This window comes from Rhea americana, unplaced genomic scaffold (genome assembly GCF_003343005.1).
Source record: "Rhea americana isolate MKP2758 unplaced genomic scaffold, rheAme1 scaffold_264, whole genome shotgun sequence".
Taxonomy (NCBI): Eukaryota; Metazoa; Chordata; class Aves; order Rheiformes; family Rheidae; genus Rhea; species Rhea americana.
In genome coordinates, this window is record NW_028186384.1 from 53,598 (window position 1) to 69,037 (window position 15,440).

At 39.2% G+C, this 15,440-nt stretch overlaps 1 protein-coding gene across 1 annotated transcript in view; it reads left to right on the plus strand.

Moving 5' to 3' along the window:
- Positions 1–15,440, plus strand: part of CTNNA1 (catenin alpha 1) — a 98,958-nt gene that overhangs the window by 5,546 nt on the left and 77,972 nt on the right. Inside the window, exons 3-6 of the mRNA XM_085307769.1 lie at positions 4,889–5,055; positions 5,858–5,977; positions 7,579–7,845; positions 10,464–10,667. Of these exons, the coding sequence (XP_085163895.1) occupies positions 4,889–5,055; positions 5,858–5,977; positions 7,579–7,845; positions 10,464–10,667 (758 nt within the window). The remainder of the gene's footprint in view (positions 1–4,888; positions 5,056–5,857; positions 5,978–7,578; positions 7,846–10,463; positions 10,668–15,440) is intronic.

Here is a 15,440-nt window from a genome sequence, read left to right on the forward strand (position 1 = left end):
GGGGGGGGGGGGGAATCTTATCAGTGTCTGTAAGTATCTGAAGGAGGGTGTAAAGAGGATGGGGCCAGACTCTTCTCGGACTTCTCAGCGGTGACCAGTGACAGGACAAGAGGCAAYAGGCACAAACTGAAACACAGGAAACTCTGGACATAAGGAAAAACTTTTTCACTGTGAGAGTGACAGAGCAGTGGCACAGGTCACCCAGAGAGGTTGTGGAGTCTTCTTTCTTGGAGATATTCAAAAGTTGTCCGGATGYAATCCTGTGCAATATGCTTTAGGTGACTCTGCTTGAGCAGGGGGGTTGGACTAAATGGTCTCCAGAGGTCCCTTCCAACCTCATCTCTTCTGTAATTCTGTCTGTGTGTTTGTGGTTTTAGCTTGGCAAAAGAATATTGAGAGGGTACATGATTTTTGTGACTGCACTTGTTTGTAAAAATCTATTTGTTGTGGTAAAAGCATTGGAGATCAATTGTACCGTGAAGTGTTTAGCTRTCCTGGTATTGTTGGGAAGTGTTTTGTATCTAAACTGGTTTCTTACCCATGTGGTTGGCATTGAGACTGGCAGCAAAGTCAAAAAAACATTTTCCTCCGGGTCAGATTGACAAAGATAGCTATTTTCTATTCCTGTTCTCCTCAAGTATGACCATAGTTTGCTTCMTGTGTATATCTGTATGATAGTTCGAAGACCCAAGGTATTAGCTATGTTCTTACTGTTGCATTTTTTTTGTGTGACATGTCACATAAAGAATGAAAAATTAAARATTAGAATTAAAAAGCTTAATTCTGTGTGTAGGGTTGGAAGTGAGAGAATGGATGATTTTATGAATCCTGTGGCTTTAGATTGTGTTTCATGGTAACCTCCAGTTGCAGGGGGAGAGGAGCTGCTGATTCACCACTTTCAGTCCTATGCTTCTGTGAATGAAGCTCTCAAACTAAACAAARGGGGGGAAAGTTTTTCAGCTGCACTTTGTGCGGGTGGTGCACTGCTTAAGGATTTCAAAGGAACATAAAGCCAGTTTCAGCACTGAATTCTTCTTGGAAAGCTCAGATTAAAATTCTGCTGTGATCAATTAGCTTCATTTCTTGCCACATTGCAAAGAGCGCTCTTGCTTGCTTCCTACAAGAAAAATGTTCTAGGAATATGTCATATATTACAAATAATCCCCCTGCCCCAGACTTGGGAGCTTTGAAAAGCCCCACCTAAGGGAACTGGGACAGCTTTAGGCAAACCACAGGTGAGCGTTATACGCAGCAGATGATGTAACTGAAGGCAAGATTAAGGAGTTAATGGAAGCTTTTGTTTCCCTCACTATCAACCCCCATGTTGACAGGGCAAAAGGAAATCCAAAATAGGGGCTTGAAGAAAGAAATGAATTACCCTTTATAGCAAAAAGCAGGAACAACCTGCTCGAGCTCTCATGTTGGGCACTGTGGGTGGCAGTACTGGGGGCATAGGACATATATCCAAGGTAATATAGTCTTTAAATTCTGATTTCATACTTATCTTCGCTTGGTGAGGAATAGCCAGTCATTAAGGAAATCCGATACGGTATTATGAGCAGAGGGAAGTGTGGCCTGGGTGCAAATGAACAATGAGTTGTAAAATTGCCGAGTGGGAGCACTGCTATGCAAGGTAACCAAAGCCAGGTGTAACTGGTGCACGCCCAAATACCTGTCAGAGCGGTAAAAATGACTCTTTAAAATGCTGAGGATTACAGCATATGCAATGAAAGCATATGCAGGAGCTGGCATGCTCATGGAGTTCTTTGCATTTYTAATACCTAAAGTGAAGCAGCCTGGACATAGGCTTTAAACTGGAAGGTGCTGATGGGTAGGAGATGGTGGATGTATGGGCACAAATTTGTACCTTGAGGGGGGAAAAAAAATGCATCTGTGCCTGTGTATGTCCTGAGTGAGTGTTGGTTGTCTTTGCATTGCCTGTGCCAAAATCCTCTGCCGCTTTCCAGTAAGGTGTTCGTATAAAGAAAACCTTTTCTGTCACGGGCATCGTTTACCACGCTGCGGAGGAGGATTAATAGTGCTGTCTGCAACTGCTGTCAGACCCCGTGGGCATAGCGAGAATGAGACGAGAAAATGGTAATTTTCTTTTGATGGACTAAAATCTTAGTATTTCTGAAATGGGCTTTGTTCCATTAGATTTAATTGAATTCTTAGTATTTTATTGGCAACATCATAGTATGGCTACTTTTGTCTCCTCTTTTCTTGACTCTGTTTTATTTTCTTTCCCTGTGGAATATCTAGTGAAAATCTAAGATTATASTGGAAAGCCAGATTACGCAACTGGTATGAATTCTTATCCGGATAATCTGAGTTGTATAATCTGACCCCTTTGCATCGTAACTCTTGCAGTTCTGCTCACTAATTTACTTTGTTACCTGTGGTTCAAATTTGAAAAGGTTAAGGCTGATCTCCTAATGCATGCACATGATGCAGTAACTGCATATTTAAGATGGGGCAGAGTTTCTTATTACCCTTGGTACCTTTGAATCTGGTTTAAGTAACCATTCTGCGTCACCTTTTCTTTGTTAAAAAAAAAAAATCTGAAAAATAGTTTAATTTATAGAAAAAATATATATGCAACAACTTTAAATTTATTCTTCTTAGTTACGAAAAGCTGGTTATCTTTTAACGTTTTGACAAGCTATTTGAAACGTATCAAATCTTTTAAAATCTCTCTTTAATATTAAAAAAGGAGTAGCATTTTATTTCAGACTGGCTTGTAAGGTTGCAACTTGAGAAGGAAGGAAGATAATTTTTTCTTTTAACTATCAACTTTTGTGATTCAAATGCAGTGAGTGACTACCYCTCTGAGTTGTCTTGGATAGAAAATGAATGAAAAACAATGTTGCTCTACTTTAGAGGTTTAGGAAGCAAGAATGTCACACTTATTTAAATGAGGGAGGGAGCATACGTCATGAGCATTGTTTCTGGCATATGTCTTAAATACTGATGTTGTTAATAGATTTTATAGCTTGTGGTTYTGAAATTGGCTTCACTCTCCATCTCTTACAGAGGAACAAGGAAGAGTCATGTCAATTGTAACTTGGCACTGATGGCTTTTACAGTCTTATTGCTGGTTGCAGGTATTCGACCTCAGAATAGATGCTCTTTCATCCATTWGGGAAGCTAAGACGTCTAACGCTCGTTAAACTAATGAGTCATGTTCCTCCAAAAGCTGTGTAAGGGCAGCTTTAGTTTGATGTTTAGAGTTGGTCCATACTTGTCCAGAAGCCGTTCTTCTCCATGTCACAGTGCTGAAGTACAAATTGTTTACTTAATGTTGCGTTGTTCCTCCTAATACTATTCAAGGTGATGGAGGGGTGTAGCATGTGAGGGAACATTTGAACAAAATTGAGTGTCTTGGTGTAGCTTCTTGGACAAGCGAGTGAGGGTGTTAGGGCTGTAGTCCTCTTTGGGGACGTAGAACGCCTGGGTGCTAGAAGCTCTTCTGGGGCAAGGTATCATTGCTTAATGGCAGGCACRTGGATGATCTACCTCTGAAGAGTGATTTTTGAGCAGCTGAAGTACACTTCCCAGACTGGGGATACGTGGTACTGGGTTACCTGGCTGTGGGAGTAGGCGAGCCATTGGCAGGATGGTACTGCTGCATCATCTTGGGATTTAGGTGTAAATCCGGCCCAGCTCCCTTTGCTAGTGGATTGCTGGGAGTTAGTGTCCACTTCTGCTTGTGAAGTATTATTTGAGATTTTCTTCTTATCTGAGAGACGTGCTATTTGTGTTTTGGCATTTGGCCATAGAGAYGCTTTTTCATGCAGGTTTGGGAAGCCTCTGACACAGCAGTTCAGTAATAAGAGTTTTTGTATGCTTTCTTGTCATCTCTAGTTACTCACAAATCTTTGGCCTTGAGTACCTACCATTTTCTAAACTAAATCCTAGCTGTTCACCAAATGTCTCTGAAGTGCAAAGAAATTAAAGAACAATAATCGAGATTCTAAAACTTGCTACTGTGTAAGAAATGTGGTACAGAAAGAAAAATGCTTCTTCAGAAAGGGAAAAATTTCAGAATTTACTGCTCTGAATATATGCAGAAATTATTCTTAGGCTTTCTGAATGCCTTCTGGATGAACTTCTCTAATTGTTTAGCTRTGAAAGGCAAAGGCCACTTTAACCAGCTGCGTTGTTACCATGTGAAATCTGAATTCTCTCCTCCTACGRATGCTGAGTCGCAGGTTATAAAATGTTCAAGTATTTTAGTTGACAATGCATTGCCTTGTATGCAAACCACTGAGTTGTGTAGCTGGTTTCTTTTGTAGCCTTTCACACCTATGAAGGGAGGCAATTGGCATGAAATCTAGCCAAGTCATTGCTCAGAATTGTTTTACTCTCTGATGAATTTGTGGTACTTCTTTGTACGTCTATAGTATTTTCTGCTGTTTTTTACTTAACTTTTATACAMACACAAGAATCTAAGCTTTCACTTAATTTTTGAAAGTATCGTAATGTTACATRGAAGGGAGTGAAAGTTCTGCATAGTTTTATTTAAATATTTATATGAAATAACTGGAGACTGCAGTCTTGCATGTGATAGCTATGCCRTGCTATATTTCCTCTCCAGAGGCAAATATGTCAGATACAATTCTGATGTATTAAAATACTTGCATAATTCAAAATAAAAACCAAAGTATTAACTACAAATTGTTGTTGTCCCCCCCCCCCCATTGTCCTTGCCCCCAATTCCATGTGATAAAAATACTTCAAGGCAGCTGCATGTAATTTTAATAGCTGGTTATATTTAGGCAAATGTGATTTGTTTTCAAGACTTGGATTGGCTTGTCCAGAAATTCTTAGACCCCCTTAGGAGATGACGTGGGATACTGAAGTGTGCCAATCTTCCTCTCCTGCGCAGGTGACCTGATGAAGAGTGCTTCTGGGGAGTTTGCGGATGACCCCTGCTCTTCGGTGAAACGCGGGAACATGGTCCGAGCAGCCCGTGCCCTCCTCTCGGCCGTTACCCGACTGCTTATTTTGGCTGACATGGCAGATGTCTACAAGCTACTTGTTCAGCTTAAAGTAGTAAGTGTTTTTCTTATCCGTAACTCRCTTCCCAGTGCCCAGCGTGCTAGGCTGACTGTCAAATAGTCTTTGTTTTATGCATGTGTGCTGACCCCTGTGTATGTGCTGTCAGCACCTCGCTTACCGAGCAGGATTTTTTTCTGCTAGCAGGATGTGTGTAATGCTCATTGGTTGTTTTTGCACTGTCAACTGACAGGCTTTTGACAGTGTTGCACTTTATTTTGAACTTTTAGTTTTGAAACTAAATGTACTATGATGTACAAACTGCGTGCGGTAATCTGCTTTCTTAAAGAAGAAATTTGGTTTTCTTGTTAGTACTTGCTTATACCTGGTAGGTATGCCTAGCTGCTAGTTGAAATGAGTAGCTTCATTTGACTAACTAAAGTTGATCGGGAATATTTTAAGAAGCTTTTTTTAAATTTAATTTAAAAATTTTTAAGAGGAGGAGGATGAGTGATTGACACAGAATTTGCAATGAAATGAGACTCTGTACTGGGCCTACTTAGCAGTGGAGATCTGAGGGCTCGTTCCCTTCTCTGGCCACCGCCTCAGCTTTATGAGGACTTTGGGCTCCTTTGTGCTCTTTCAAATATGTGAAATTGGCTGTCTCTGGTAGCTGGTGAGTGCAAAGTAGTAGCAAAGCCTTAAGTACTGTTAGCCTTTGAAGAGTATCTTTCCAAAAAAATACAAGGCAAGAGAGCAAGATTGCTTTCTGTCTGTTACAAAGTGTATTCTAAATTATTTTATCTGAACTGTAGGCTGGATTACTTGGCAAAAAATAAGTGAATGTGTACTCTTTTAGGTGGAAGAAGGTATCTTGAAATTAAGGAATGCTGGCACGGAACAGGATTTGGGTATTCAATACAAAGCCCTCAAACCAGAAGTCGACAAACTTAATATAATGGCAGCCAAAAGACAACAGGTATAGTGATGGCAGCTCTTTGTTCTGGATAATGTTTCTTTTTTTTTTTCTTTTTCAAAGTAAGAATGTGAAGTTGCCTTGCTACTTACTTTGGTGTACCAGTTGCTGCTAACAACTTCTTTGTTGAGTACTTTGTTGCACTCAGCAGTGTTAAGAAATTGAGCTGATCTTACACTGTAAGCAGAAAATGTGTTCAGCTGTAGTATACTGCTTCTGATACAGTACATTGTTAGTAAGAACATGTTATTTATACAGCATGTGTAACTTCACAACRCTAACCAGCATGGCTTTAGTACCTTAATGGGATGCTGCGTCTGTAGAATTGTATCAGTGCACCTCAAAACTCGCATTTCAGATTTTGAAGCGCTGTTCGTGTGTATAAAGAATGAGACATGAGTGAGTACCTCATACTCTCACTGCTAGACCACACTGCCTTTATAGTTCACACAGATGTGTTATACAGCACATTTAAGCGGGGAACAAAAGTCCCTGTTCATGATGGAATTATGACTGTTTCAGAGAGTGAGTGCCAATGCAGCATGGCTGGTTAGTCTTGCACAGAAATGCCCATTTGAGAAGACGTTTACCATCCTTTGTGCTAGGTATGTGTGCTGTATTGTGTAGCTAGTGGTTAATCTTAAACTGCATGTAAAATTTGTTTTGTTCAGCACCACTGTTGTGACTCATTCTTATGTAGGTAAGTTTTGAACAAAAAGCACAAATGTGGGTAGTCTGATTTATCTGAAATAGTGTAGTCTTGGTAGAGCTGCTTTTCTTTTTTTCTTTGTTCTGCTGAGGTACCTCTGTGCTTTTTTTTTTTTTTTTTTTGGATGGATTCATCTTTGAAAATAAACAGGGTTCAATTTTTAAAAGACTGCCAGTTGGCTATGTACTTGAAATCTGATGGCAGTAAGGTTGCATTGGCAATGCAATGATATTCTTAAACTACTTGCAAATCCCTTTGTTAAAATGCTCCACATAGACCAAGAATATGGGTTTCTTACTAAATATCTCTGTGCCAGTTGCACAAATTAATTGAATTAATCACTTGTGAAATAGAACCAATAGACTAATATGCCAATGGTTGTTAGAGATTACTTCCTTCCTCCCTCCCCCCCAGTTAAATGATGCTTGTCACTTATATCTAGGCATCTTAAAGCATATGTTACAGAAGACAGTGACAACTTAGATTGATCCTGTGCTTCTTTTCGTGTCTGTGACTTGATTTACAAAACACAGTTGTTTCCAGGGGAAGCCTCTTGAATTTAGTCTAGTTGTTTATTTGATAGTTAAAAATCAGCTTGCTTTTTGTGTTACCTCAAAATGTAAAACAGAATGTTTTTGAGGATTGAGATCCCTTCTAACTCTGTAGATGTAAAGTAAACTTGAGTTTTAGGGTTTTTTAAATGTGTATGARCTGTGGTGTTCTGAAATTAGTTGAGCCCTTAAGAGTAGGGGTGTGGGAAAGCTCAAGGTTAAGTTAGATTTGAACATACTAAGCAAAGAACCTGTTCCTCTTTTCAGGGTGCAGGGAGATAGCATATGGGTATAAAATGTGGGAAAGATTCTTCAATGCTTTTTTTCTTTAATTTTCCTAATAGGAACTGAAAGATGTGGGTCACCGCGATCAAATGGCGGCAGCCAGAGGAATTCTGCAGAAGAACGTTCCGATTCTTTACACTGCTTCGCAGGCCTGTTTGCAGCACCCTGATGTAGCTGCCTATAAGGCTAACAGGGACTTGATCTACAAACAGCTGCAGCACGCAGTCACTGGCATCTCAAACGCAGCTCAGGCAACTGCCTCGGATGATGCTGCTCAACAGCAAGGTGGAGGTGGCGAACTGGCCTATGCTCTGAACAACTTTGATGTAAGTTTTGGACTTAAAAAGTGGTAACTCCTCATTTCACTTGCTCAGTTTTACTAGCTGGCTTTTTTAATTACTACCTGAGAGATTATTATTGTTATTATTTCCCTACGGGAAAATAACCCAAGTCCACAGTGACTTTGGCTTTTATTTTTAAAAAATACCTTTTCCAAAATGGGATTGATAGCATACAGAAAGGAATGATGCAGTTCTCAATGACAGAGCTGTCAAGTTAAGCTAACTCCAAAACAGCAGTTACTCTACTCTTACATTAGGTGTAAGCCCTTGGTTTATATGAAATTCATTATTTCATAATGTATTCCGGTAGGTGACAGAAATGACTTATTAAAAGTGAATAATGTACTTGGAATTGTCCAAACYACCTATTGGGAGGAACATGAGGTGGGAAGTTTAATATGATCTTTGTTTGAGAATGAAGTCATTTCAAACAGATGTGTTGTACTGATCTGTCATATACTTTATCTTACATTCAGTAGGTTACTGAGGAGAGCTATACATTTTTCATGAGAATGCTTTGCTCTTGAAGCAACCAGTCTGTCTCTACCACTGATTGAATCTCTGGGTTTTAAACAACTTACTTCTAAAACTCTGTTTAACATAAACACTTTCTAAGTGAGGGTCTACTTTTCTCTTTGCCAAGTATTGTTCACTCTCTCCTTTTTGTTCTTAAGACTCTAGGTCCCCTATGTTACTTTGTCTACCATGTTTCTTGACTTCTTTTACCCTCTCCTTAATGGAAAAATACTGTTGACTTCTCCCTGTGCCCCAGCTGAAATGTTTCTATATGAACTCCTAGGTAATAAGGGAACGTCATAGTTATTTTGGTCTTTGACTATGGTTTTCTTAAATTCCACTGGTTGTGTGTTCAACTACATAAATTTTAAGAATGTGCATCTGGTTAGCACTCAAAGGCTTGGGGATTCAGGCAGGCAGTTTCTGTAAAAGAACACAACATTAAGGATTGGCTTTAGTATTTAAACGTGAAGCAACAATTGAGTCCAAGCTCATGCACTGGCTAATATAGCTCAAACCGTTTAATGTGATAATTAACAATGTTTTACTATATGAGCACTCTTAACACGTGGCCAGAGGTGTTTCGGGTTTTTGTGGCGTTTTGCGTTGTGTTTTGCATTTTTGAGTGTTGCCATTCTCATGGAGCTTTTGAACTTTTCCCGTTATCTGTGAGGCTGCCTAGGAGCAGCATGGCTCATTCAGCAGGCCAGCCTGCATGGACACTTGGGTGATCCCTTGGGCTGCCTGTCCTTGCCCAARGAGATGGACAAAGCAAATGTTTTGAGGTTTTCTGCAGATGTTATTCCTGCTCCTCATCTCCTGTTAACGTTCAAGTATTATTGGGCTCTTGTAAGAAAGGTTCCTTGCCCTGCTCCACCACTCTCCCTGACACTCCAGTGTCTTTACTGTGATGGTCAAATATTAAATGGTTGCCAGAAGATATCAAGATAGTCATTATCTGTGTCTCTCTTTTTCATACTTTGTGATTTTGGGGTTGTAGCATATTACCACTCTATTGTCTTCATGGTGAAAAATTCCAGGAAAATTAAGGAGTGTATTTGAACAATATGGACTGTATTTTAAACTGGTCGCAAATGTTGCGTAATTCATTAGGGAGACTAATTGTGCTGCCTAGGAAGGGAAGTAGTGGCTGTGACGTTAATGTGAAGTTAGCTGATACACAAACTGACTCTGAAACTACTATTTCAAAAAGTTTGGAGCTGCTTTTATGAAGAGCTGGCAATGTCCTTTTCCCTCCCCTTGATGAGGGGAAGACTCAAGGCCTAAACAAACCACCGAACCTTGAAATGGCTAAATCATTTTCCATAATAAATTGCAGAACCTGTATAAATAAACCACTGGAAAATCCTCTCAGGGTATGTATACTGATAGCTTTTTCCTGCARAATTTTTGTGAGTGGTATTACTGGTCCCTTGAAATTCCTCAAACTTCCTGATTCAGCCTTAATACTCTTGATTTGAACTGTGTTTACTAATACACTCTGCTAAGGTAAACCTGTGATGCTTTTCTGCCTTGAAGTTGATTTCAGTGCTATTTTAAACATCTGTGTTCATGTTTCATGTAAAATTTTGTGGGATACCATTGTATTTACCTTCATAATTGCATATGGCAAAGAGAAGGAAAGACTGGATAAACGAGGACAACAGAGCACTCTATATAGGACTAATTTTGAATGTTTGTTTTTCTTCATGATGCAGTAATTATATTTGACAACTTAAATAGTTAAGGCATGTCCAGATTGACACAGAGTTAAGAAAGAGTTCCATACTTTGAACCTTATTTGTGCTGGCACATTTGATTTTGCTGTTCATATAATGAGACTTTTTGTGGCCAAGATTTTGTTTAGCTGTCAAAGCAGCATAAGAAATGACTAGCAACTTAATCTGTTGGGAAACCTTTTAGTAATTTTACTAAACTGCTCATAAAAATTGCCCTCGGTGCCAAAATTGTTTTATTTCCTTTGATGCTCAATCAAGGGTTTGCTCTAGATGTTGGTCTTTTTGATGACCTAACCATAACTTACTTGTGAGTCCAGTTGCTAATTTCCAAAACCTTTACTTTGCTAGAAACAAATTATTGTGGATCCATCAACCTTCAGCGAAGAACGTTTTAGGCCTTCCCTAGAAGAGCGCCTGGAGAGCATCATTAGTGGAGCAGCCTTAATGGCTGATTCATCCTGCACACGTGATGACCGGCGGGAACGTATTGTCGCCGAGTGTAATGCAGTGCGACAGGCCTTGCAGGATCTGCTTTCAGAATACATGGGGAATGTGAGTATCTTCTGTTCTGTTTGTTTAATTTTTCTGGTTTTAACTCCATGTGACTGTCTAAAATGTGAAATCAAAGCTGTGTGTCTTGAAGCTGGTTTGTCCTGTTTCTGGACAGGATTTGAACATTAACCTGTAACCATACTGAAAGATATGTCAGAAGGCCAACGTGGAAGCAGGATCAAACATATTTAGATCATCCATGGTACTTATCCTAAAACCAGTCTCTGTTCTTCAGGGAAACTGTTATCGTCAAAATGAGTAGCCCTTCAGTATTAYGTTTTGTCTCTTAAATTTTATATAGAATTATATGGTCTTTCTTTTCCTTCAGTTTTTATTAACGTAATTTGGCTTGTGGAAAATTACCACTTTTTTCACTTCTTTTGAAGCTTAGAAAGTTTAAATGCATGATCCTTTTTAGCTAAAGGCATGGATTTTTTCAGAATCAGGTTAATTACTACTGCTACTCCATATGAACAAAGGTGGTGAATATTTAAGTCAAACCTTAAATATTTAATAAGAAATCCTGAAAACAGTTTGGTGTAAATATTGGACTCAGAGCAGTTTTCTTCCTCCAGTGTTTAGGCAACCTATATTTAATACACATATTGTATCTGAAGCTTGAGAGTGTTTCTACAGTTGGAATAAGTGTTTGCATTTGAGGGCACTATGATGCGTTATTGAACTTGTTTTGGTTTTTTGTTTGTTTTTTGTTTGTTTTTTTTTTTCTTTCCACTGTTGCCTCTTTCTTCTTAGCCTAGTCAATAATCTGAATAGCTTTTGCTGTGTTGAGAGATGAACTGGGATATCATAGGACTTAGAATATGCCTAGTCTTTCAACTTAAGTACTGCCCAAGCGGGAAGATACCGGGTGAAAAGTTGCAGAAATGGCAACCACTTAGCAAAGCCAACTAAACAGATCACAGCAGCATGGCAAGTAAAATGGGATAAAGAAACCTTACTGGGATGAGAAGTCTTATTTAAACTTTTGAGCAAGTTTGAGATAAAACTTAGCTTAGAAGTACTGTCTTTAGACAGCAGGATTTATTCAGGAACGTTGCGATGTTATGTGCCCTTACCTTCAAAATGTTATCTTTTGGCCAAAACTGCTTCAACCTGAAATAAAAATGGTCCGGAATTTGCCATGTGTGAATTAGACTGGTGTAATTTAGAGAGCAGACGTGTACAGTGAATGCAGATAGAAAGAAAAATAAGGATTTCTGTTTACCAGTAAAAGACAAGAACAAAATAATTGGACAGAACTGAAAGACAAGTCCCGCAGGCTGAGCTAGGTACCTCATGTAGTCTGTCTTAATTGCTTGTGAAAGTAGCTTGCTCTCAGCGCTGACTTTATGTAGGACTTACGACTGCAGCCCGGAAGCAAACCGCTAAGCTGTGTCCTTCRGAATCCCTTTCTGATCAGGGTGTTTTGTTAGCATATGATGCATCTATCACAGTCGCTCAAACAAATGTGCTGCTGGATTGGATGAATCCCTCTTAGCATGATCGAGAATAAAACATCTACCAAATGCTGAGTCAAAATGTGGAAGAGGCGAATGCTCACTCTTGCACACAAGAGATTTGCTTGGGTTTCTCTCATTGATAGTTGCTCAATACCTGTGTAAGATTTCAGGGCTTTGAATTCCTTTTGGCTATATGCGTATCTTACTCCTCTAGCTGTATGCTGTTGTCTCTGATATGCAAGCTAAAGTAATCACCCTGAGATGCAAATAATGTATTCCCTATGTTATCTCTTTTAACACATTGTGAAATTAGTGAAGCGTATTGAATTTTTAAAGTCACTGCTGTGTTATGATTGTAGACAGTGTAGTTGGGAAAATGAGATTAGAAATTCGGTGAAATGGAGTGGAAAAAGCAATTGATAAATTATGGTGAAAATATGGGAAGGTGTGTAAAAATCCATATTGAAGATAGAAAGATCTGAAAGTGATTAAACTGAAGAATGAGTAATAGCCAGGGACCTGAACAGCAAAAAAGGATTGATATGTGTGCAAGAAAAGTAGGGATGTGCTGACTTATAATAGTGGTAAAGGAAGCATTATATCATGTATATGTATGATATACCCCCAGCTACAGAATCCAGCCATCTCCTGTTGTGCTTTTCTCCAAGCTCCCTTTGAAGAGGGAAATGAATCAGGCATTAAATCTGTTAATTGCACAGTACTTGCAGTGCATCGTAAATCTCGCTCGAGTGCTAGAAGAAGAGGTATTTATTGGCCAAGTGCAAAAATTCAAACCGAAGACGGGATGAGGAATGCACAGAAAAGGTTGAAGCACTGGAATGTCTAGAGGCAGATTCCTTTTTCCTTTTAAATGCCTTCTGTTCTAGTGACTTGCTCTAGCTTCATGTGTGTGTCCTTTTTATTTTATTTATTTTTTTTTCCCTCCAGATCTGTAGCAAAAGAAAGGCGGTTTCCTAGGTGGTTTGTAACTCAAAACCTAGTGTTTTGGACCTGTAGATTGACTGTGCCTTCTGGCCCGTCCCTAAGGGACGGCATTGCAGACTGTCTTACAATGTATGGTAGAAGTTTCTGTCTGAACATAGTTTTCAGTAATGAAGAAACTGAATTACAGGATCTCTTGAACCACGCATCTGCTGACATAGTGATGAACCTGTGATTGTATTACTAAAAGGAGAGCAAGAATGGCTTGTTCAGTAGCTCATTGCAAAATTTTTTGTGTCCCCTTTTTTTCAGTTCCTGYGTGTTTTATTCCCTTCTCCATCTGACATGCGTGTCTTACCATTTTCAAAACAGAAGAGTAGCCAGAATTGGTCAGACTAAATGATGTAAATTCATCTTCAATTTTACTACCTAGTCTCTTGGTTTATAAGCCACAAGCAGAAAATAGGTTTTCTTTTAAAACCTATGTTGCAGATCCCTCCCTGATTCAAACACCCAATGTGAGTATATGGGAGTGATTTTATTACATTGAGTAAGCTTTATTTTTATTGATAGTGCTGAACAGCCAAGCAAGCGTGGGAAGGCCTAACAAAATTCATTACTGATCCCGAACAGCACTGTAAGAGCAGAGTAGTCCAAGGTCTTGAATCTTAGATCAGCTGACTAAAATGCAATAAATTGACCACATCAGTCCCAGCAAAATTTGTGTGACTGATGCAAGCAAGCTTTAGATGCTTATGTGATGCTGCATTCAGGCATGTTTGGTATGTGTTTTATATTATTAAGTAAATGAAAAAATTTCAAAGTATATTTGAGTTTTGCTGGACACTGATATCAGACTTTGTTCTCTCCTCTTCTCCTGTCTCAAAGGGTCAACTTAAATGATGTTCAAGATTAAATTTAATCTAATAAAGAATTTACAAAAACTATGGTCCTGAGTTCAGCAGTGTAACAAAATGTAACAAAAACTGCCTTCTGTGTCTAACTGGGTAATCTTATGTTGGTCAACATTGACTTAGTACAATTTGCCCCAGAAAAAAAAGTCCATGAAGTGGAATATTTTTGAGCAGTGCTTCTGATTTATCCCCATATTGCCTTCGCACAAGCAAATAGTATAATACCTTTCTCGATATGGAAGGCAGATAAAATTCTTGTTAACTTCTTCTGTGTAGCGTACCACTCAGCTCTGCCTCAGTTTTATACGTGCAGCTTTCATTGCCGTTAAATAACCTAAACTAGTTGAAGTAGATGCATAAAAAAGAATAGTAGGCAGATAGAGCTGAAGTACTTCTGCGTTTCTAAGCCAATGTACAGAACGGAGAGGTAACAAAATCCTATAAACTTTAAGTCATGACACAGTGTGCGCTTTCGGGTGTAACTCTCCGTGGATGTTAATACTGTGGAGCTTGAACAGCTTGATGTTATCTATGCTTTGTGGAACGGAATAAACATAGGAGATCGTGGTTTTTGAGACTGGCGTTTAGCAGGTTAGAAAACAGGCTGCATGACATGAGCTGGAAGCTAAAACACAAGTTTTCAGCCTGTGCTCAGTTTGACTACATTGCACTTGCAGAAGATACCAGTTTGCTTTGCTGGCTTATCTGATTGACACATGAGTCTGGAAATAAAGACTTCCTTAAGCTTTTGAAAATCTGTTTTATTACTTGATGCAAATACCCTCAGGGAGTGGGACAGTTGGGTTTCTTTGCATAAATGCTGTTTTGGAGGCATTCAACAGCAGTTATTTAGTATGCATAGCAGTATGGCAGGAACTCTCGTTTTAAGGTATATGCTGCATCCTAGCAATTTCTGGTGCCTATAACCTAGCCCTTCATACACACAGAGATACCTAAGACTTTGTACTGTCATAAATGTCAGAAATTCTGGATTGGCTAATGTGGAATGCAAACCGAAAGCGCATTTGTGTACAACATGCTCTTRTACAATAAAATCCCTTGTTACTACATTTAGAAATAATAAATCACGTTACGTAAAGTGGCTTGACAGGTCCTGTCTCACTGGGAATTTTAGTGCTTTCGTATTAACATTCTGACTGGGTCCACAGCTGTCTGGATTGCATTAGAGGTGCTTGGCGGCRAATGGAGAGAAACCGTTTGGGGCCAGCTTTAGAGCAGGCAGTCCAGGCACYGGTTATTTCAACTATTTTTTCCAGTTTGCATCCTGTGGGGTTGAGTACTGTGGTTGGGTGCTGGGTGTGTTTCTTTTCTAGTACCAGTTTTTAATCTGAGTGCAAGTTGCGTAGCACACCTCYAAGGTGAATGAAGCAGTTGAATCCAAAATATATTAAGTTTCAGGATCTATCAAAACGTTAAGTACGTTGCCTGCCTGTGAC